Source organism: Falco naumanni, chromosome 4 (assembly GCF_017639655.2).
Source record: "Falco naumanni isolate bFalNau1 chromosome 4, bFalNau1.pat, whole genome shotgun sequence".
In the NCBI taxonomy this organism is placed as follows: domain Eukaryota; kingdom Metazoa; phylum Chordata; class Aves; order Falconiformes; family Falconidae; genus Falco; species Falco naumanni.
The window spans coordinates 108582449-108604383 of record NC_054057.1 but is presented as its reverse complement, the minus strand read 5'-3'; the positions used below and the strand labels follow the sequence as shown (position 1 = coordinate 108604383).

At 40.4% G+C, this 21935-nt stretch overlaps 4 protein-coding genes across 8 annotated transcripts in view; all 4 read left to right on the top strand.

Annotated features, from left to right (window-relative positions):
* Positions 1–21935, top strand: part of LOC121086882 (DNA-directed RNA polymerase II subunit RPB1-like) — a 527323-nt gene that overhangs the window by 225726 nt on the left and 279662 nt on the right. The window lies entirely within an intron of this gene.
* The window catches only part of LOC121086932 (translation initiation factor IF-2-like), a 533674-nt gene that overhangs the window by 239309 nt on the left and 272430 nt on the right, over positions 1–21935 (top strand). The window lies entirely within an intron of this gene.
* Positions 1–21935, top strand: part of LOC121086877 — a 503078-nt gene that overhangs the window by 217453 nt on the left and 263690 nt on the right. The window lies entirely within an intron of this gene.
* The window catches only part of FBLN2 (fibulin 2), a 107345-nt gene that overhangs the window by 76082 nt on the left and 9328 nt on the right, over positions 1–21935 (top strand). For all 4 annotated transcript variants that reach the window (XM_040591268.1, XM_040591266.1, XM_040591267.1 and 1 more), the window contains 8 exons: positions 2713–2899; positions 4344–4550; positions 7005–7121; positions 7566–7667; positions 14961–15095; positions 17230–17367; positions 17693–17836; positions 21453–21581. In XM_040591268.1, the coding sequence (XP_040447202.1) occupies positions 2713–2899; positions 4344–4550; positions 7005–7121; positions 7566–7667; positions 14961–15095; positions 17230–17367; positions 17693–17836; positions 21453–21581 (1159 nt within the window). The remainder of the gene's footprint in view (positions 1–2712; positions 2900–4343; positions 4551–7004; positions 7122–7565; positions 7668–14960; positions 15096–17229; positions 17368–17692; positions 17837–21452; positions 21582–21935) is intronic.

Sequence of the window (21935 nt, the reverse complement as noted above, 5' to 3'; positions counted from 1 at the left end):
GCTATTAGTGACTGCTGTGTCTGGGTGTTGTAAATCAAAAAGGTTGTCTGGAATGTGGAAAGATAAGTTTGTTTCCCCAAAGACTTTGTAAAAAGTGTTTACGCTGTCCTGCTAAAAGCCAGGGGTTTTCTTCCAGGTAACTAATGTGTGTAGGTCTTCTTCAGGCATCTTTGATGTGGGGTCTTTATTTTTGCTTCAAGATGAATGCAGCAGTGCCAGTTCTTTAGATCGAAGCATTCAGCTTCTGTTCGATACAACTTCATCTTAGGCTGCTTTTAATTGTTAATTACTCTAATACAAAAAGCACGTGTTTAGGGACTTCTTCCTAGTAGATGAAGACACCACCATGGTAAATCCAGTCATGCTGGATTCTAGCAAAGATATTTTTGAGAAGAACATAGAAAGTTGTGAATCAAACAGTAGTTCTCAGGGTGTGTTTCTTGATTGCAATGTAAAAATAATTTCCGTTGTTATTAAATCAGTTGTAGAATTCTGGTAAGTTCAAAAGGTAGCTAATAGGAGATCAAGATATTCAAGTTTTTGCATTTTAGTAGGAACTTTCCAACGAACCAGTTTTTCCACTGGAAAATGAAACACTTGTAGTCATCTGGAAAATATGTAAACCCAGAAGTGTATGACTGACTTAATACCCTCTGTGCTGCCTGCACATGGGCTAAATTGTGAATCAAAACTATGACTGAAAAAAGCCATGTTCTTCAAGGCAAATATTCCAACATTTTACAATACTTGAGTAAAAACATGTATTGTCCTTAACTTCTTCTATTTTGCATACTGAAGCTGCAAAAATTGTACCAAAATTAAAAATATTTATAGAAGGTAGAATTTTCAGTTCATAAAATTTTAATTTGGGGATTCTGGATTTGGGAAGGATGAAAACAGGATTTTTCTCTTTTCTAGCATGACCACCATCCATTATAGCTGGATCATAATTTTTTTAAAATACTTCTTTTGAAAAGATGATTTAGCCCATTTAGTATATTAAAAAAAACCATGCAGCGTCTTCAGGACCTGTACTGTAAATTTTTTACAAACATGTATTTGGGCACGTAAGGGCAACTCTTCCTGGCTGTGCATATTTGCAAATGTGAATAATGTCTACTGGTTGTGACGTTTGGGGATTTTTCAGATCAGGAAGCAGGGCCATAAAACATGAGCTGTAGTCATAGGTACTGGGTCGAACATGCAAGGGGTACGTACTGCGTGTGAAATGCTCAAGAAACCCTAAAGCTACAGTGTTTGAATCTTGAATAAAGTGACTCAGCAGAAGAGTTTCTGCAGACTGAGCTGCTGGTGGACAAGTTTCCCTGTCTCCCTAGTGGAGACAGACTCTGTTTTAATGTGAATGCCCGTCTAGGTTTGCTAATCATGAAAAGTGATTCCTTCCCATTTCCATACTGTGTCCAACCCTTACAACACTGCTTCTCTTATTTGATTGCCTCAGGTCACAGATCTCTCTCCTGGGAAGAGGGAGCTTAGTTCAGTTTTCTTCTCTTCCGTCCTTGGACTTTCTGTTGACATAGCTAACTGGTGCCAGTTTGAATTACAACCTTTGTTTTATGTGTCTGACGCTTGTTCATAGACTGAATATTTGAGTAGACTGAAATTGCTTCTCCTGGTTCAGAGGCTATTGCAGTGTGGCTGCAGACGACAAATGACCGCTGCTGGGCTGGATGTCTTGACTGTCAAAGTTGTTGCAGAGGGAAGGAAGCTCTGCATTTTACAACTATACTGTCAGTGAAAGCATCTAAATGTATATATTAGGGAAATCAGGATGCTTAGATTTAAATCCAGACAGGCATCTCCAATTCACATATAACCTGTAGCAGAGACTTACAGCTCCTCCACTTCCTTGCTTGATTTGGTATCCACTATGCATACGCATAGTGTGGACTTTTTGAATTTGATATAATTTATCTGATGCATTTCTGTGGCCTGACTGTGCAATAGATTTGTATGTGACCGAGTAAAGCGTGATACAGTTTTTGTCTGCCACTTGCAGCAGAGGAAAATGCATGAGAGGCCACATTTCAGGGATGCCCTGCTGCATCAACCTGTCAGTGAAGCTGCTGCTTAGCTATGCTCAGGAGAGAAAAGGAAGGCAGACAGCTCATAACACACACCCTGGCCTTTCTCTAGCCACTGTCTCAGCGGGATGCTGTCCAGGACAGTCACGTAACTAAAGGTCATAGCAGGTCTGCAGGGCGGTGGTGCATAGGGGAAAGTCTTTACTGACATACTGACAGAGCTCAGATGCTGATGATGATCCTCATGCCCATGCAAGATATTTATGAACCCTTTCACGTTGCTTCAAGCAACTAACCATTTTTTTGAGATCTAACGCAGGGAGGTATAGATCTGTATTGTCTATAATCTACTATATTCAAAGCAATGGCTGTGTGCAAGAGCTAGCTAGGAAGAGGTGATCTGTGGCACCACTACTTCCTTGCATGCACGTTGCTGAAACCATTGTCACAGGCTTTGTGTTTAGCCTGGTTGCATTTGACCTGTTTGTGCAGGAGGGCAAAACCCAGCACAAGTAAAGCTTTGATGTTTGCAACTGTCTAAACCCAAAGTGCTTTTCCAGATGCTCCACTGTTAAAGGAAGCACAGATCAGTTCCAGGTGTGTGTGTGGTCTTATCCCTGAAACAGACTGTTAAATTCTTGTTGCTGATAGTCTCCTCCTTTTGCAGCAATGCTGCGATTGCTGTAACCTGGGCCTGCGATTAAGGAGCGAGGGGAAAACCTGTGAGTCCAACATAAATCTGGGCTACCCCTGCAGTCATGTGATGCTGTCCTGCTGTGAAGGAGGAGATCACTTTATCCATCCAGAAATAAAAAGGCATCCTGAACCTTTGCCAACAGTGACACCTGAGAAAGGTAAGTGTCCATTTATGTATTTGAAGACATTGCAGATAAGGTCTCTGTCTCATGTGGTCACATGGGGAGATGCTAGAAGGAGTAACGCCACAGGAGCACAGTTGCCTTCTCTCTCAGATCAAGTATAGACTTCCTTGTTCTTAAAGCAGTTCTGAAAAAGGAAAAAAAAATATGTAGGTGTTTCTGATCCTTAAAACATGCCTTCTTTAGTACTTCGGGGGGTTGTTTGTTTTTCCCCTCTGAGTCACACAGTACAGGAACCTGCCACTAGTAAGAAGCTCTTGGTAAGAAGCAAAGTTGAAGCTGGTCATTGTATTTTTAGCAGAAGAAATCCTGAAAGAGTCTGTGCAAAGCAAATTACAAGTTTTTTCCAGACAAAGTAGTCCCGTGGATTATGATACCAATGAAACATCCTGGGAATAGATTTCCTCTTGTTTTGGTGAACATCACAGCAGCTTTCTCACAGCACACTCTGGAGAAGCCCCAGAGCGCTGCCGTTTGTTTTCACTCTTCCAACATATGAGCATAGTGATGCTGAGGAGCCAAGTCAAATCCCTGCAGGCAGAGAGGCATGACAGATCTGGAGCTTGGACAGTTATGCTTCCTCCCTCAGCCCAATGTCACACTCCTTCCAGCATCACTCTGTAGCCACCTGTCATGCACGAGTTGCATGGTAACCTCCTGCATACGCTAGGGTTCAAGTTTTGTGCATTCTTTTCTCATAAATTAAATGTGTATTTTCTCTTGCCAACAAATGTAAGGGTTTATTTCAACCTAGCTGAGACTTCACTGGGCAAGAAAGTTTGCGTTGTATGTGTTTCAGAAAAGCCGACTGAGAAACTCGCTGAACAATTAATTTTAGTGTCACAGAAAGTCTTGTCAAACTTGGTCAGGAAATGGAAAGGATAGTGCTTTTGCCAGTGTTTAAAAGGAGTAGGTAGGGTAGCCCTGTCACTGTTAAGTGGTCCCGGAATTTTTGTAATGCTAGTTACAGAAGTAGCCCATAAATTAATAGTGGTGTTGAAAAGAGTTTCCAAACCAACTGGATAAGTTTTTTTCCTGAAATTTGAAATTCGGTGTAGTTCTTTAGTGGGGCCAATTTCAGATGGGGCTTCAGTGTGATATCTTAGTTCAAAAAACGATAGCAATGGTGTTAGTAGTCAGTGTGAAAGGTGAGGTTGTAACCTCCCAGGGTCACATCTCCCACATATTTCTCAATGACTCCTGTAAAATGTCTGTCCCTCCAGCCTGTTATGGAAGGAGGTGGTGGACCTTCAGCACCATGGTCTTACCTTCAGGTTGGGTTCATTCTCTCTTGTCCTTGGGCTAAGTGTTCTGGGTAGATTTGACTGTGTCTGGAGTTTGTGTGACCGAACACTCCATACTGTATGGCGCTAATGCTAAAGCACGTATTAGAGAACCAGCAAGCGGTGTCCTCTTGTAGTTTCAGAGATGGAAGATCACAATGAAGCTTTGTCCATCAGCAATGAAGCTGAACTGTCAAATAACCTGCCTGGAGATGACCTGGATGAATGTCTTATCTATGGTGGGGAACTCTGTCAGCATTTGTGTATAAACACCGTGGGGTCCTACAAGTGTTCGTGTTTTCCAGAATTCACTTTGCAAGATGATGGGACTAGCTGCTCTCCAGGTGAGAAAATGGGCAGGAAACACCATGAATGATGGTCTTTGTGCCACCTGCATTGATCTACCAAACTTTTCTTTACTTTCTCTGTAGTTTCTCTGAGGTTTTTTATGGGTTTTGATGCATGGACATTTTCCATAGAAATTGGACAGGTTAATAATGTAAGGAAAAAAAAACATTTAGGAAACTTAATTATACCTTATTTTTGTATATCAGTGGCATGAGATCAGGTGGTATTTAATATCTTCAGATCAACTCTTTTTGCTTTTCAGAAGAGGATTTGTGAATATTCTTAATGAAATACCTTTTCTTCTTAGAGTAATTTTGTATTTCACAGTTAGCTTTCCTTTAAATAAACTTTACTCAGTTCAAACAGACAGCATTGCTTCCTGAACTTTGATTTTTATCTAAAATCATTAACATCTTTCAGTGATACAAAATCTAAATGTATCTAGTGTGGTGGAAGTCTTGAAAAGCGAGTCTATTGTGTTGTAATTGTTTTGATGTCTGGAGTTCTCCAATGGCAAGATTTCAGATCAGATAACTCGAAAAGTTGAAACCTTATATTAGTTACAAGTGCTTTCAGTTATTTAACAAGCAAAACAAGCGTTGCCATCCAATGACAAAATTCCGTAGACTTCAAATAGTTTCTGCCCAAGCCAAACAATGAGCATTCATTATGTCATTCTTTTCAACATGATGTTACAACACTTACATCAATAACGTGTTTGACAGTGTGTCTGCGGCAGCTGTCTGCCCTGTTGTTTGTATTAAAATTCTGGGGAAGGAACCTAATCCAAAAGAAGCAAAGAAAATGGTTCTTACTTTAGCACTGCAAAATTTGGCTTGATTGTTCACCTGGAGTGTATGTGTGGTTTTGTTCTGCTTTGCTTTGCTTTGCTTCTCCCACTACAAACTCTGTTGAAGTGCAGATTTGGGTTAATAAATCTAGTATCAGGATAGTCAGTCATCTTGGCAGATCTGCAAGACTGCAGTGCTTCTGGCTGTGCCAAGACATGTAGAGGATTTACAGAGCTCAGCTGAGGTGGAGGATTGTGACGAGGGTAGGAGACTGTGAGCGAGACATCTGAGACACAGAGGAGGAGCGAAGCGAGGAAGAGTTGCTGCTGTCATCCTGGAATCCTGGGCCAGGTTGAAGGCTGGCTGAGGGAGGGGGGAAGGGCAGCGCACCGCGCTTGCTACGCTTGGCCAATCCACATGTGCTCTACCTGGCAATGTGGCACAGCAGCCTTTTATTTCTCATTTATCCTCTGTGTATGTGCCCATCTCTGTGGTGTGGCCTGTGCATGGAGACCCCAGACAGTTTTGAATCTCATACCGCTGGGGAATTTTTACTACTGTGGTTAGAGATAACGCTTTTGTATTTGTACCTGTCCCAGTACATTTCCAGCTTTTTGCTGGACTGAGAATGTTTTTGTATTTAATTTTTGTTTTTTAAAACATGTCACACTTTTTCACAAGGCTTGGAAGTAGTGATGTTCTTGCAGTGGGTCTGTGAGGCAGGGAGAAAGCATACGTTGATGAAACTTCAAAAGCTGCTTCTTGCTTCTCTGCTCTCTCTGGGGAAATCATTCAGGCTATACCACAAGCAGGTGACTTTCAATTGCCTGTGTGTCACAGCCCATTGTATGCCTGTGATTTCATTTTGGTTTCAAGTGAAATTGCTCTTCCTGTACCCCAAACCTGTATTGCAGTCACACAGTCATTTAATGTCATTGCGTGGTGGCTCACACTGTGCTCCAGGTGACACTTGAACCCAAATCAATGGGAAAAGGACACATCCCTCTTAAAGAACAATTCTGCCTTACAGATTTAGGCTTCTAGTTTGTTGATATTGATAAACTGGATTATTCTTATTGATGTAACAGAGCTGCTTCTTTCTTTAACTATTCTGATACCTTTACCATTACTCTGTTGAAAATCTTCATGACAGATAGCAGCTGTCATATTTTCCACTTGGCTGTGTAAAAGTCATTCCAGAGTATCCCATGCTTGTAAAGGTGAGCGTCTGCTCTTCATCTGTGTTGAAACAGCATGTACAGAATATGTTTAAAGACTTGGCGTGGGTTTGGCTTTTTCCTTCATCATACACTGAATGAAAGACAGCCACTGTATTTACAATATAGCAATATTTTTAAAAGTAGAATTAGCACTTTCTGGTTTATTCATTAGGTGTTACAATATTTTACAGAAATTATCCATGATGTTTGTGAGCATCTCAGAGAGAGAGCGAGCTGTCGGGCAGTTGTTCATATCAGATGGCAGCTTCCAAAAGCAACTGTTCACCCCACACATAGACAGTTGTCCAGGACACCAAAATGTTTCCTCCTACAAATCGTGAGGGAGTGGGATGGATGGGATGAACCAGGACCCTTGCCATGGGGTGTCTGGTGGAGATGATGCTGTCTGTGATCCATCTCTGCCTCCCTTGCCTTACAGATCCTGACAGAGGACAGGTGGAGAGGCTGGAAGCAGAAGCCACCATCCCTCCAGCAGCCTCTCCTTCTCAGCCTCTTCTCATCATGTCCTTACAAGAAGGGCAGGATAAGTGTAAAGGTATGTTGGAGGTGTAAACTGCAGATGCAGACAAGTGAGGAATGTTTAGAGAGCCAGAATAAAATTTCATGCATCCTTTCACCAATCTGATTTCAGTGCACATCCTTAATCGGTTACCTCTGGCATAAGGCTGAGGAATTGTCAGGGGAGACCTGAGGAAGTAATTTGAGGCTGTACTCTGGCTTCAGGGTTGTTACACACCTGCTATTTAGTTTAAAGTAAGCAGTGCAGCATAACGCAAGCAATACAGGTAGGAGGGGCACAGGTGTGTTTCTGTGTAATAGGAGGGTTGTAAATAGTGATTAGAGCTGCCTGGACAGATTGTTTACAAACTGCATTCCCTGTTGACTAAATTGGGATTTAATTTGGATGACTCAGAGGTTTGTTACTTCAGCTGATCTGTGTTGAGAATGCTAATGTATGATGCAATTTTGCTTTGTCTAGATAACGGCCCCTGCAAGCACATCTGCAATATTGTGGAAGGAAATGTTGTATGCTCTTGTTTGTCTGGATATACGATCATGGCTGATAGGTTTTCTTGTGAAGGTAAGTGGTTCAGTTCACCACAGAGACAGGGTTTAAAACAGTTTTATATCTCATACCCATAGGTGTTTCTCTGAGGGTTCCTTCTCTACTGTGAATTGCAAGTGGCAATACAGAGGCTATTTGGCAGAAGGAATACCAGATCTGCTTCACAGATAACTCCTGAAGCATGTCTATCCAATGTGCCTGTTACCTGGGGACTTCAGGTGAAGGCAGGCCTGGATTTGTGCTCTTTTCCTCTGATGTTCCAGGCTTTTTTTCAGCCCTCTTGGTTTCTGTTCCCACTACTATTCCTCCCGAGTGTCTGCCTACACAGCTATGGACACGCAGCTTTTCCTCCTGAGAACAGGAGCAGCTCGCAGGACACAGGCACGTTTGCTGACCTGCAGAACGCCCTTAGAGCTACAGCTGTGCCTTGTCACCTGTTTTCTTTGTTTTGATTTCTGCTTGCCTTGAAAACCTGGATTCAATGAGGCTTCGCTGTGAGCTGGTCCAGCTCCATGTGTTTCACTTGACACTGAAGCTCAGGCCTGCACAGTGACAAACAGTAAATTCCAAAGCTGCATCATGATCGTTCACATTATATACATTATATATATAGGGACAAGTCTGGGTAGTGACAAAGGGTATGCTTGCTAGGGAAAGATTTTGGGGGTCAAAAGCAATGCCCTGTGACATACTTTAATTATAAATCTATAAGTATGGGAGCAATAACAGCCAGCAGTGAAATGCAAGTAGTAGAAGCTTCTGATACTCAGAATTGCTCACAAGTGATCCACATACCTCTTAATCTCAGATCTTATTGAATAACAAATAATTTTCATGAAATTCCAGATAGTCCATGAAGAAAATTGGAATTTAATATCAGCAGATAATATATTCACTGTGCATTGCTTACTCAAGTGTGGTGGAAGCTAATTTGATTAATTAATGTCAGAATCAAAATGGGCATTTCGAGGCAATCGTCTTCCAACAGGAGGTGAAAAAATTCAGAAGTGTCAGTGGAAATAGTGAGTTTAAATTGTAGCAAGGGACATTTATAATCTACGCTAAAGTAAGTATTTGATGGTAAGGGTGGTGGTTTGCTGGAACACATTTCCTGCCAAGAAGTGTGTGTTGCCTCTGTGTGACTGCCTGTTTTTAAGAATGGCTCTTTCTGGAATGACAAAAAGTGTAGGGGTGTGAGCAAGGACGAGATGATCGCCGAGGGTTTATTCCAGCCCTGTTTTCAGCGTAACACTGTATGTATTGTAGCACGGTGCTGATATAGTAGCTCCAACACACTTCATTTAGGCATCTCCAGCATGAAAGAAGTGTTGTTTCATTTCAGAAATTGTTCTAATAGAATTCTATTTTTCCCTTTTGGTTGCAACATGTTGATATAGATTTGGATGAGTGCCTCACAGGTGCTCATGCTTGTTCCAGAGGCCAATTATGTGTGAACACACTGGGATCATTCTACTGTGTCAGCCACAGAGTGATCTGTGCAGAGGGCTTTATACTCAACAGGCATAGAAAATGTGTTGGTAAGATGATAGGTATAAGCCATTTACCACAGCATCATAATTCTTCATGCTCCGCAATGCATTTAAACCATTTGTGCAAAAAGGCTCTCTGGCCATCTTTGCATATGACATTTAAATATGAGTTAGTAAAAACACATGTGCACCATTTGCTCAGCCACTTAACATCATGAGTTGTATGCCATTTGGCTTTTTCCCTAGCAGTACATTCTCAGGATACATATAACTTTGTGCAAAAGTCATAAAAGTCCATAGGTATGATGACCACAGCAGTACTGATGACTATTAAACTGACTAAGAAAACATAGCAGTTGATCCCTCTGGACAATGTCAATACTGCCAAGTCCCCAGACATCATGAAACAACAAAACTTCATAAATAGAGCTCAAGAAATCTGCATAAATCTGGGCAGTGGAAAAGATCCATTCGAAAGTGATGGAATTTTAAAATTCAGATTAGTCCTTTGTTGATTCTGGCACAAATCTCTTTGTGTAACCGTCAAAGATTCACCATAATTCTGCTGTATCGTCCCTGCTATTTAAGTTCATATAAGAAACCACTCTATTTTTACAAGTATATTTATGAGGACTTAATTTGCTTCAAAGAGATGAGGTCTGAATTTTTCTCAGGCGGGTTTAGGAGGTACCTGAGCTGCAGCAGTGCTCGGTGGAAATGCCTGGAAAAATGGAGACCTCTAGTCGTTAATGGAAGCAGCAGTGCCTGTGACTATAATGTCATGTGTGAATGCATTCACATTCTCCATCCCTGTCTTTCTCCCTATGTTTATAACATTGTTTTTCTGGCCATCACAGCTTTGGTTTTGTTTCTGTCTTTTAAAGCTCTATGATCTCCTCTTATTAATGACCATCATATGGCATGAGGGCATGAGCAGGAAAGTTTGGACAGTGTCATAGTTTAGAGCAGAAATGTGATGTACCATCTTCTGTAATTGTCAAAATTGGATATTTTTTAAAAAAAATACTATTTTATTTTGAAATCAGAGATACTGGTAAGCATAGAAAACTAATGAAATTATCTAGTTCAAATTAAATGGCTGACAGAACACCACTGGAAGGAAGAATGCCTTTACAGACAACATACCAGACTGTGAGGTGGAAGATGGTATTTGTAGCTGGCCACAGTCTGCGTGGTGTGTTTCATGGCTTTCACAGAGCCTGCTGCATGTGCCACACTTCTGAATAGAAGGTCTGGTAAGTGAGCAGCTGAAGGAACTGCCTCACCTTGCATTCTGCTTCTGAAAATCTTGCCATTTAATCCCTTGATGTTTTGCCTGGACTGTGCAGTATGGATGTACCTGTCCTTTTTTACATCTCCCAGGAGTGTTTTGAAACTAAATTAATGCATGTTTGTTAGCAACTTTGGCAGAAGGTGCTACAGAAGATGCCAAGTGCTTCCTTTTATTCACTATTTTCCTCTCCTGTCCTCTACCCCATGACATTATAACAGAATTTTATTGTGACTGATGCAAGAGAAACCTCAGGCGTTGCTAATAAAATGAAAGATACAACTCTCATTTGTAAAGCTAGAAGATCCTCTTCTCCCTCACTAAATAACAAACCTCTGTATTTCTGTAATGTAAGTCAGGTTTTTACAGGTGTCCTTGTAAATAATCTAGAAAACTTTAAAGTTTCTCTTTCCTTTTTGATAGATATACCCTGTGCACTCTGTACTCTTATACAGCTCTGCTCTGTGTGGTGCCTGGAGAACTTTGCTTTATTTCACATTTTTCCTACTTTTCTAGTCAGAGGAAAGCCACAAGCATACTGTGGTTTCTGTTTTGTTCAACTGCCTCATTGCAGCCGTATTTGCCTAAGGTATCCTTTTCCAGCTTAACTGCTTGTGTGCTCCATCATGAGCTATCTCAAATGCCATGAGGAAAGCTTTGGTAATTTGTTTGCAAGTTATTGTTTTAATGATGTTGCTCTTTGCATATTTTAGGGATGGGAGGAACAATCTTTGCACAGCAACAAAACAGCTGATAACCTTTTATCTGTTGAATTTCCTTTAGTCAAACTGTGGAAAATTATCATTCCAGGTGCATTCAAGAGCAGATATCCAGAATTCCTGGAAGCCAACCATGCACAATGAAGAGTCACCAGCTGTTTAAATAGCTTGCACACACCAGCTTTGTATAACTTTGTGAACAGATATTAAAATGTCTAGGCTTGAAAACTCCATGTTCTCCAGAGATAAGAGCCAGGTTGGAGGTTTTTAATGTGGATTGCTTTTCCTGGTGACTTTCAGGCAAAGTCATTACCACCACCCACATGCACACTGATGGGGGAATGCTTTGCTACTTTCTTTGCTACTCCCATCTACATTTTCCCTCCTGCCAGGGTGAGCCATAAATGGTCATTTTATTGCTGAACCATAGGGACTGTGTGTGAGCATGAGATGGATGGTTGAAAAATAACAACAGGTCTAAATTAAACAGATGTATTCCATGAAACAAATTGAGCTGAAGTAATTTGGAGAGAAAAAAAACCCATGAGAAACGACAGATGCAGAGGAAAAAAAAGTTTGTATTTCACATTTTTATAAAACATGTATAAAGATTATTTTTTAATGTTGAAGTACGTATTGGAAAAAATAGTACTAGGTAAATGTTGGTATTTCTTTGCAAAAATGTCAACTTCTTAGATACAACAGATATGCTCAGGGGTCACATATATGTTGCTGTTTTCAACAATTCCAGGGAAAGAAGAGCTATTACACAATTACATTTCATTTTGGTTTTTACTGACATAAAGTGAGTAATGTTGTTGCCACACACATAGACCTAGTAGATTTCTCAAAAATGAACTGCGTGAGGTTTTTTCTAATGTACTACTGGATTATTTTTCCTCTTATTCCTGTTTTTTTTTTTTTTTAAATATAATCTTGCCCTACTTCACAACCGTAATTGTGTTGTATGAAGACTACAGCTGGTCTGATGTTGGGAATTAACTTTGTTTCAAAGTGAAAACATAACTCATGTTTTTCCTAGTGCTCTGTCAAGCATCGTACTGACTAGTTCAGTTGTTTTGCAGTACTGAAGAGAGATGGGTTATGGGCACTCTTGATTTTATGGATAATGAACAGGGAAGAAAATAAGAGAGAGTGTCCTGTTTTATAAACATGTTTTCAGTCCTCACTCCCCTCTACCTTGTGCCATAATGGTTGAGCAAAATGACAATAGGTGCAGCCTGGGCTGAAGAGAGCCAGCACAGGAGAGCTCGTGTGCTGCCCCAGCACAGACTGGGACCATATTCCCAACAATGCCTTCTCCCACCTCACGCTCATGCTGAGGGACACTGTTCTGTGATGTCATGGACAGATGGGAACTCATGAGAAAGATGCTGCAAGTCTTCTGAGATCTCATTCTGGGGCATGACCATTTAGAAAAAGGAACAAAAAAGGGCATGCCTGTTTAATAAAATGAAAAAGGAACTTTGGTGGGCTGGCAACTGGCCTGATACCAGAGATGGAGGAAAGAGTGGAGCTTTGCATACTGCATGGCTAATAGTTTAAGGCTCCCATCTCAGCCCAAGTCACAATCATTAGGCTTTAGAGATCATCAGTGTGTCACTTGTGCACAAAACTTTCATTGAAAGCAGAAATTCTGTACGTAAGCTTCCAGTTTCCCTAATTTTAATTTCCTCAAATGCGTTCCGGCCGGTTCTGCTTATTTGCACGAGTACTTAGAAATTTGAAAATTGAATCAAAAAAGATAAACAAAACATGAAATTATATTAGATTTCTTTTTCTCTTGGAATTCTGAACCTTCTTTTTACCTATTTACACCTGCTAACCAGGTGGAATGCTTCCCACTTTATTTGGGTAGTATTTCAAACAAACATGCTTTCCTCCTAGTGGCTCTTCTGACATTGTGCTGAACTGACTTCAGTTCATATGATGCAGTGTAGTGCTGATGATTTGTTTATATGAGAAGGCTTTTTGTGGTTTGCAAGAAAAGATAATTGGAGATCTGTTGTATAGCTAGTAGAAAGTCTTGCCCTGGTTTGGATACTGTTAAGTGGCTATCCAGAACCATTTTTCTCTAAAATTAAAAAAAAAAAAAAATTAAAAGATCTCAAATTTATTTAAGAACCAAGTGTAGATAGGTGGGAGAGGTCTACCACAGCAGTTCATATTCTTCTCTCAGCATTGGGAGGGGGGCTTCAGTTTTGGGTATGGTCACTCCCACTGCCCCAAGACCACATATGAGAATTTTGCTCCTTACTTTTCATTTTAGTGTGTAGGAACTGGGAAACTGTACCAGCATTAGCATTAACCCTGTAAAATCTTTGGAGTAGTCAAATACCTGCCACTCCGTGGAAGTACTGCAACATCATGTGGGACAGGCAGAAGGATATCCAGCTGGTGGTAGTGACCTTGCTGAGGATTAATCAGCTGGCTTTGGAAAGCGAGTACGCAGCATGTGAAGAATAGCAACAAAAGGAAAACACAAATAATAAGTGAAATGGCAACAAGCTAACATACTGGTCTTGCACAACTTGGCACACATCACCAGTTAGCTGACTTCAGCAGGAACCGAAATTTCTTGGTGCTTGGTCCTCATCTATTTGGTAGAAAACAAACTGACACGTTTTCTAAGACAAAAAGCTTTTAAAATGGCTTTTCTTGTTTTCATGCTCCACAAAGGGAAGTATATCTGGTGGTGTACTTTGTTGAGGAAGAGGTTCTACAGCCAAAATGGAAATCTGATTTAAACAATACTTGCTATATTGTTTAGTATGAAAACAGCTTCATGCTCAGAGAAGCCTGATGATTCGTAATGGTTCTGGTCACATTTGGCTTTTGTTAGTTCTAGAAATACTTCTTTGCTTTATATAGAACAGTGAACGTGTAAGATTTTGTGGAGAATGGCAAGTTTCTCTTCCCAGTCTCTACCCCTTTTTGTGGCTTATAAGTATCTGCTCATCATGCTATTCCTAGCTTTCACCATTAAAATAAGCAAAGCATGAATTTGAGATTATTTCATCCATGCCTATCAAAATGTATCATTTTAAAGGCGTGGCGTATTCCTTTCCAAATTCGAAATACATTCCAACGTATTCCAATGCATTCTGCAATCTTGTTATTTAAGTGATTTTTAAAAAATAACTTTTCTACTACTCCACCTGCTGAAATCAGATCTCTTTAAAGATTTAAATGTGAATTTACAGACTTGATTGAGCCTTCAGGATCCCTCTCTCCATATTTTCTCGTGTATCCAGCTCTAATGACGCATTCCTTAGGAAATGAGTGATGCCACATTCGGCGAGGCAGGCAGTTTCAGTACCAATCTCTTGTAACAGTTCCACACCAGCAGCTCCTGCCTATCTGGCATGAAGCAGCAGGACTGATGTATTGCCTGAGATATGAAAAGCTGGTAATGAGCAATAAGCATTAATCACTTCTCATTCAGTTGTCCAGGAGGTTTCTGTCAGTAAACCAGAAGCTGGTTATCGATCCTCTGCTCACCCTGCATTTAATCCATTCTGTCCATCCCTTGTCCTCAGTGCCTGCGCCATCATTCGGGAAGAGGGGAGGAGATCTCCCTGCGATTTGTGTCTCTTGAGTTACTCTGTGTTAACAAAAGAGCCTGGAGTAAAAAAAGTCTTGCATCAGAACACTGTAGCAAAGCCTATATAGACTGTCTTTTGGAAGAAATGGTTTCACTTGAGCTTTTGACTCCTTCCAAAAGTGCAGGAAGAAGCAGATCACTTGATAAATATGTGGCACTGAATTGTTTAACTGTTTCTCGTAGACATTAATGAATGTGTAACAGACGCGCACACCTGCCAGCGGAGAGAGCACTGTGTCAACACGATGGGTTCATTCAAATGTCTCCAGGAACTGAGCTGTCAGCCAGGTTATGAACTTAAGGATGGAGAATGTGTTGGTAAGACAAGTGTTTTTCAGTTGATGCAATTGCTGTTACGAAAAAGGAAAAGGGTTGCAAACCTTTTTATTGTTACTGGTCTGTGATACCAGGGTTGTGACTAAAAAAGGCTCATCATCATGGAGATGTTTGGCTTCATAGACTCCTTCTGAACATTTTCTTATTTGAAATAGTTTCCAGCAATAACAATAAATTATTTGAAAACTGCATGAAACCGTATGAATTAGGATTTACCCTGTTTTTAAAGCATTAGAGGTAGATCTCACTGATGGAGGAATCCCCATTATGCTCCTGTGCCTAGCTCTGCTTTTCTCTGAAGGGACTGATACTGTTTGGTGTTGAACACTGCCTCAGCCTCGTCCTTCCTGTGTTTAGGAGGTCTGTCTGCATTTATTTACATTTGGAATGGTCATGGGGTTAAGAAGTTATTCTCCGTCTCCCCCTTGGTCTCTGTAGAGGTTTAACGGAGAAGCTAACATCAGTGGTCGTAGCACAGCAGAAGCTGCTCTGCAGCACAGGAGCATGCAAGAGACATATGGACCCTGCCTTCCAGGGCAGAACTCAGTGTTATTTACTCCTAAAATTTTTGCACAAAGAGTTTCCTGACAGCTGGAGTAAGAGATGCCCGAGGAAAGAACTTAGCTCTTGACATACAACATAAGTTATAAAATAAAAATGATCAGAAATCTCGCTTTATATACAGCTGCCATAAGTAGTTTTACTTGAGTTGGTTTACTTAAAGAGGCTGTTTGTGAATGTCTCGTTCTGTTGTCTGACTCTGTAGCATTTCTAACATTTATTGCTAATCTGGATGGCTTTCTAGTCTGTACATTATAACAGACTAAAGTTTACAAATGTTTTTAATTTGTTTTAAACTAGACTTTAAATTAATGACTTATAAGAAAGACTAAAGTTTCAGGACTATGTGTAAAATTGCCTGTGGATAACTATTGAATTTGCAGAAGTTTATGAAATCCTCAGTTCCACATTTTTGCGTCAGTCTGTAAATACAATAGGAAACTACTAATATAGTACCTTCTGTGAGACTCCCGATGTTCCCCTGTGACCTTAACATTTATCTGAGGAGTTAGAACAGAAAGAGAAATGCCAGCAGTTCTCCCATTGTCTGCCTGGAGGAGCAGGGTCTCCTCAGCTGTGGAGTTTCCTCCATTTGTCTTTACCTTGTAGTAAAGATGTTCATCATAGGGAGTGTTCTCAGGAGCCAGTGTATGTTAAAGCAGCATTTGAAAATATTGAACGGAATTGAATTTCAAACATGTTTATAACTGAAGTCTGTTCCTAGGTGGGTTTTCTTCAACTGGAAAATGTTAGCACTGCCACTGTACCAGCTGATACCTGCAGTTACTCAACACAGATCAGCTGCATGTAAATTTCTAAGTTTGAAAATTGCAGGAAGGGTTTTCAATGTGCCTAGAAAGCAAGCATTAAGTTGGTGAACATAATTTGATAAATAATGTCATATACATAAAAAAAAAAAAAAGCTGTGTTGAGCTCTGGCTGCAAAGTAGGAAAAAAAAGCAACACTTGTTACTAATATTACTACCTCTCATTCAGATTTTTTTCAGAATAATTTTCAGAGTTGGGTAAGTGTTTGTTCTGTGTATGTAAGTACATGTATATATATACACACACACGTGCCTGTGTACATAGTGAAATCCTATCCCTGTTCAAATGAGGTGCCCCAATAGTATCAAATTCAGTGGAGGCAGGTTTCTACCTAGAATCCCTGAGATATACAAGGAATAAGAGACCATTTTGCTTTTGGAAGAGTGTGGTACACCTTTTATTGTGTGTTGGTTATTCCTGGTTGTAATTTGGGTCTTTATGACTTTTAAACTGCAGATATTCCAGTATTTGTGATGTACAAGGGACGCTGTGAAAAAAAGCAGTAGGGACCTAAATCAAATTTGCTGCAGGACCTAACAAATTCTGAAGCCTGTGCTGAAGTGGATGTCCAAGAGACCCCTAAGCATCAGATTTCCCATGGTCAACACTGGATGTCTGGTTTAAATGATGCTTCCTAACTTCCTTTCTGAGGAGTTAACTCGTCGTGAAGGCTACTGAAAATTACAGCTTGACTAGTCACAATTTGGTGTTTTGATCTGATTTACAGATATTGATGAATGCGAGAGAGGAACTCATAGTTGCAAAGTAAACTTCATTTGTCAGAATACGGAAGGATCATTCTACTGCGAGTCAAAGCAGCGCTGCATGGATGGGTTTTTACAAGACCCTGAGGGAAACTGTGTTGGTAAGTGTGATCAGCAATATTTTTGTAATATGTGCAGCAGCACTGGCCAACTCCTGTTCCTTTTAGCCTGTCCAAGGGGTGTGTATTGACCACATGTAGTTTTCTTCAAATCCTGCTGTGAATTTAATTTAAACATTGCTGTCCTTTTAAAGATATGCATGCTTGCATATTGAATTTGAACATGTTACGACAGCAGACCTTCTTCATCAGCCTTATCTTTGTGGCACAATAAATTGAAATGAAGGAAAGAAGTGACAGCTGGAAGAAAACAGACCAGAAAGGTTAAATAGCTTCTGTGACTATTCTAATTCATTTTCTTCACCAGATATTAATGAATGCACATCTCTCCCCGAGCCATGTAAACCAGGATTCAACTGCATAAATACCGTTGGGTCTTACACCTGCCAGAGGAACATGCTGACATGCAGCAGAGGCTACCACTCCAATGAGGAGGGGACCCGATGCATCGGTAAGGTCAGACTCCAGTGTCCAGCCAGGTGCCCTCTCAGAGGAAAAAGTACATTTCAGTTCCAAAAAGAGGGTTTGAGTTACTGCCAGATTCCTAAATGGATTTGAGGAACGGGAATTTGCTGTCCAAGCAGTGCAATGATTTGTTTGGACTACAGGATTCTGCACTGATGTCTGACTGCTGCACGGAGGTATGCCGGGTGGCGCTGGTTTCGACTGCATATGGGATTTGCTGGCTTCCATTCTGGAGTGAATATTATTTAGTTCGTTTTTAAACTCCTGCTGTCAGTCAACACCATGATCCTTTGCTATTTTTTTTTACAGTATCCCACTGTAAGTGATATGATCTGAAGCCATGGGATGCGGCAAATGAGAAACGCTGCGTTTGTGGACTCACAAGAGCAGTACTAAGTGGATGCTCTTTGTAGCACCGCTTTGTAGCAAATGGTGCTCCCCATTTGCATCCAGTTGTGTGTATGTTTAGAATAAATTCTTACTTTCTTTGTGGAAAGAATGAAATATTCATGTAGGCTGGCACACAGCTTGATACTGATTTGTATTTGTTCCAATGTGTTTATGGAGTTACTGACTCAGAATAGCAGATTTCATAATTTATTAGCATTTGTTCTGTAAATGAGCACAGTAGGCACAAAGGAACTGAAAGCTTGGTCCTGGGTGCCCAAGGCAAGGCTGCCTATGTGTTTTTTAACACCCTACGTGCTGTTACATGAGGTAGGAAATCCTAAAACAACAGCAGGGGAAAAATAAAAAAATGACAAATCAGCATTTTGGTTAGTGATGATATCCTAATGATTTCTACTTTTAAATAAAAGGAAGGATGAAAAATAAACACAATGTGCGATGTTACAGGTGGGTGGAAGCCATACTGGCAGCTATTAATTTGGTCGTGACTGGCAACTTGTGAAAAACAGTGGTATAGATAGACCCCATTTCCACAGAAATTTCTGCATTCTCCTTTTTGCTCTTCATTAGGCTCTATCTTCCTTCCCAATTTTACGTCCAGGACTACCCTGACCATGTAGAAGGTGACTGGCCAGTCAGACGGTGAGGAAGATTTGGAAGTAGCAGAAGACGGGGGACAGTTTATGCCTATAAATGAGGACATTTAGAAGGCTTCCTAACACAGCTCTAGGAGGTTGTGTTGTGCAAATTCAGGGCAAAGTAGTGCAGTGTCATTCGCTGCCCTATTACACAGCAGCCTGAAATGCTTCAGTTGTTACAAAGGGAAGGGCCAAAAGTCCTGTATGTCTCCGTTGCTATAAAGACCCAGTTCTTCAGCTGGTTTCGATTGGTTCTGTTTCAGCAGTCAGCTGGGATAGATGTGTTTGCACCAGGTAAAGTGTGGTGACCCTGAAATTGATTTGAGGGTTACCACCATGCCAACAGCTCCATGAATGTCTCATTTTTGTCGCAATTCAGCAGTCCTCACTGAGCAGCTCAGAAGGCTTGGCTGTAGTGCTAACAGTCTTCGTTTTCAAGCCCTAATCATGGCTAGGGCAAATTACGTTCTTAAATTTCAAACTGATGATTTATAGGAAGAATCCAGCTTTTTTCCCCACTTGTTCCTAAAAGAGAGTGACTGTGTGTAAATACGTGACAGAGGATGAAATTGCCATTACCAATACAGCATTGGTCTCTTTAGAGCATGATGAGATAACACAATACATTGTAATTACTGACGACACTTCGTCTCTACTTTACATGATTGACGATATTTTTAAGGAGCAGGTATAAAGAAGCTTCTCTAGTTTGATTTTGGTAAACAAATGTTTAATATTAATTGGTGATTTCTCTGTCTTTGCTCTCTGTGCTCAGTCTCTGTTTGCAGTCTCTATCTTTTGGCTGTTTTGGTTTTGTTTTTTTTATATATGGCTTTCTTTAAGTAGGCAGAGAGCATGGAGAAGAACAAAGAAAAGCATATGGTCCTAATTTCCCTTCTCTATGATAAAGACTTATTTTCTTTAAGGCATTACAATAGCTAATTCAATTCCTGATTCAGATATATTCACAGTAGTAAATACATCATCTGCACATGTTTCTCCAGCAGAACTACACTTGTGTGGTCATCTTCTCTGTTCACAGGATTCATTTCTCCTCAAACTGTTTATACTTTCCGATTGAGTAAATGAGTTATTAAAAAATACCTCTTACATTTAACTGAAAACTACTGTAACTGGTGAAATATGGCACACTTCTGATGGTATAATGCACTAGAAGTAATTAAAGCGTGAACGTGATGGAATATATAATTATGGACAAACTAATGAAATGGTCGCACACATGAATTCATTGTAAATAAAACTCCTACTTTACAAATTAGTGTCTGCATTAGAAACTTCGTTGGATTGATGCTACATCTGATCTTAAAAGAAAGTGAGGAGGCTGTTTCAGCAGAAATCTATGAGCCCATCAGGAATTCCTTGCTTGGCAAGTGGCATTCCCTGCCTTCCCTAACCCTGGTGCCAGCAGGGACCGTGTAGGTGGGAGCCTGTGCTGAAATATTGAACAAAGTATTTGTTAGCACCTCTCATCAGGGTTGATATAATCTCCACTTTTCCAAATCCAAGTTTCTGTAACTTGCTCTCATTTCCCCGTCATTTTCTCGGCAAGTGAACGCTCTCTGGAGCATTCTCCAGGGCTGTTGTTTGATGGAGAACTGCCCAGGAACCCTTTGAAATGTCATAGTGCTCAAATTTATGACTTCAAATAGGGCAGTATGGAGAACCTCCAGCCTTAGACTACCATCCTAATTAATATTACATGTACAGTGATTTGGGTTTTAAAAGTCGTTGAAGATGTGAATAATAGGAAGGAAGCAGGATCTGATGGCAGAACTCAGAATACTTGAAGAAACACAAGTTTTTGAGGGTTAATCAGACTTTTTGATGCTTCTTGTCACAGATGGTAATGGGGATTTGTTAGATACTGATGAGCTATTTAGTCATGTTGCAAGTCTTGTAAATCAGCATGTATTGAAAACTCTCATCTTCATCTGAGGATTTTTAAAATGAGATTGGAAGTGATGCATGTGAGTGGAGAATCAGCTAATTTGTTGGTATTGGAATTTTGATGAGAGGCCATGAGGAATATCAAAATGTGAGTTGACTGATAAAAGAAAAAAGATCAACATAGGGAAAGAGCAAAAGGTAGATAGCAGAAGCAAGATTGAAAGGGCAACTACAGATGAAAATAGCAATTGCTTTAATTGAAGAGATGAGCAGAATTTCTGGCTAGTGCTTGTTTTGCTTTAAATTGCTTGTCGTGACTCATGTAATGGCAGAACATCAGAATAGGGTGTTTAAATGTCATGGTTTGATCAAAATCAAAATATGTTTACATTGCAATGCAGAATATGCTGGGAAAGCTCCACTGCAGTTACAGTTACCATTTTCACTTTTAAGATAACGTATTGCTTTTCAAATCTTTTACTTACGTAAAGCTGACTTTGAGAAGAGCACAGTGGGCCAGGAGACAACCCTGACAGTTTCTATTCCTGATATTTAATTAAGTATTTTGTGCTGCCACCCCCACCCCCTTTGTAAACATTGATTTTCAGCAAACTGTGTTTAAACTAATTGCTTTCTCTGGTTCTGCAGATGTGGATGAGTGTCAGACTGGGGTACACCGTTGTGGCGAAGGGCAGATTTGTCATAATCTTCCTGGGGCTTATCGCTGTGACTGCAAGATGGGATATCAGTACGATGCATTCAGCAGAAGCTGCATTGGTATGTAAGGCACAAGATGAGATGAAACGACTGATTGATTGAGCCTTGGACCTGAAGGCAGTATTTAGCACCATCCTAGTGTGCAGTTATTAGTTCTGCAATGCAGTGCCTCAAAAGATAATGGAATCACCTCCAAAGCAGTTGTTGTTCAGTGCGACTGGCTATTTAGAGCTCTGCCACTCCATGCTGTGATTTCAGACCGGGTGTCCTTGGTTTGGTTGAGCTGGAGGTTATCAATTAAAGTAATCTGCAAAGTGCTTTCCTAGGGGTTACACTTCTACAGCTGTACAAATTTATCTTTCTGAAGATTTCACAACTTTCTTCGTAAGAGATTATGATACAGCATTTTGTATT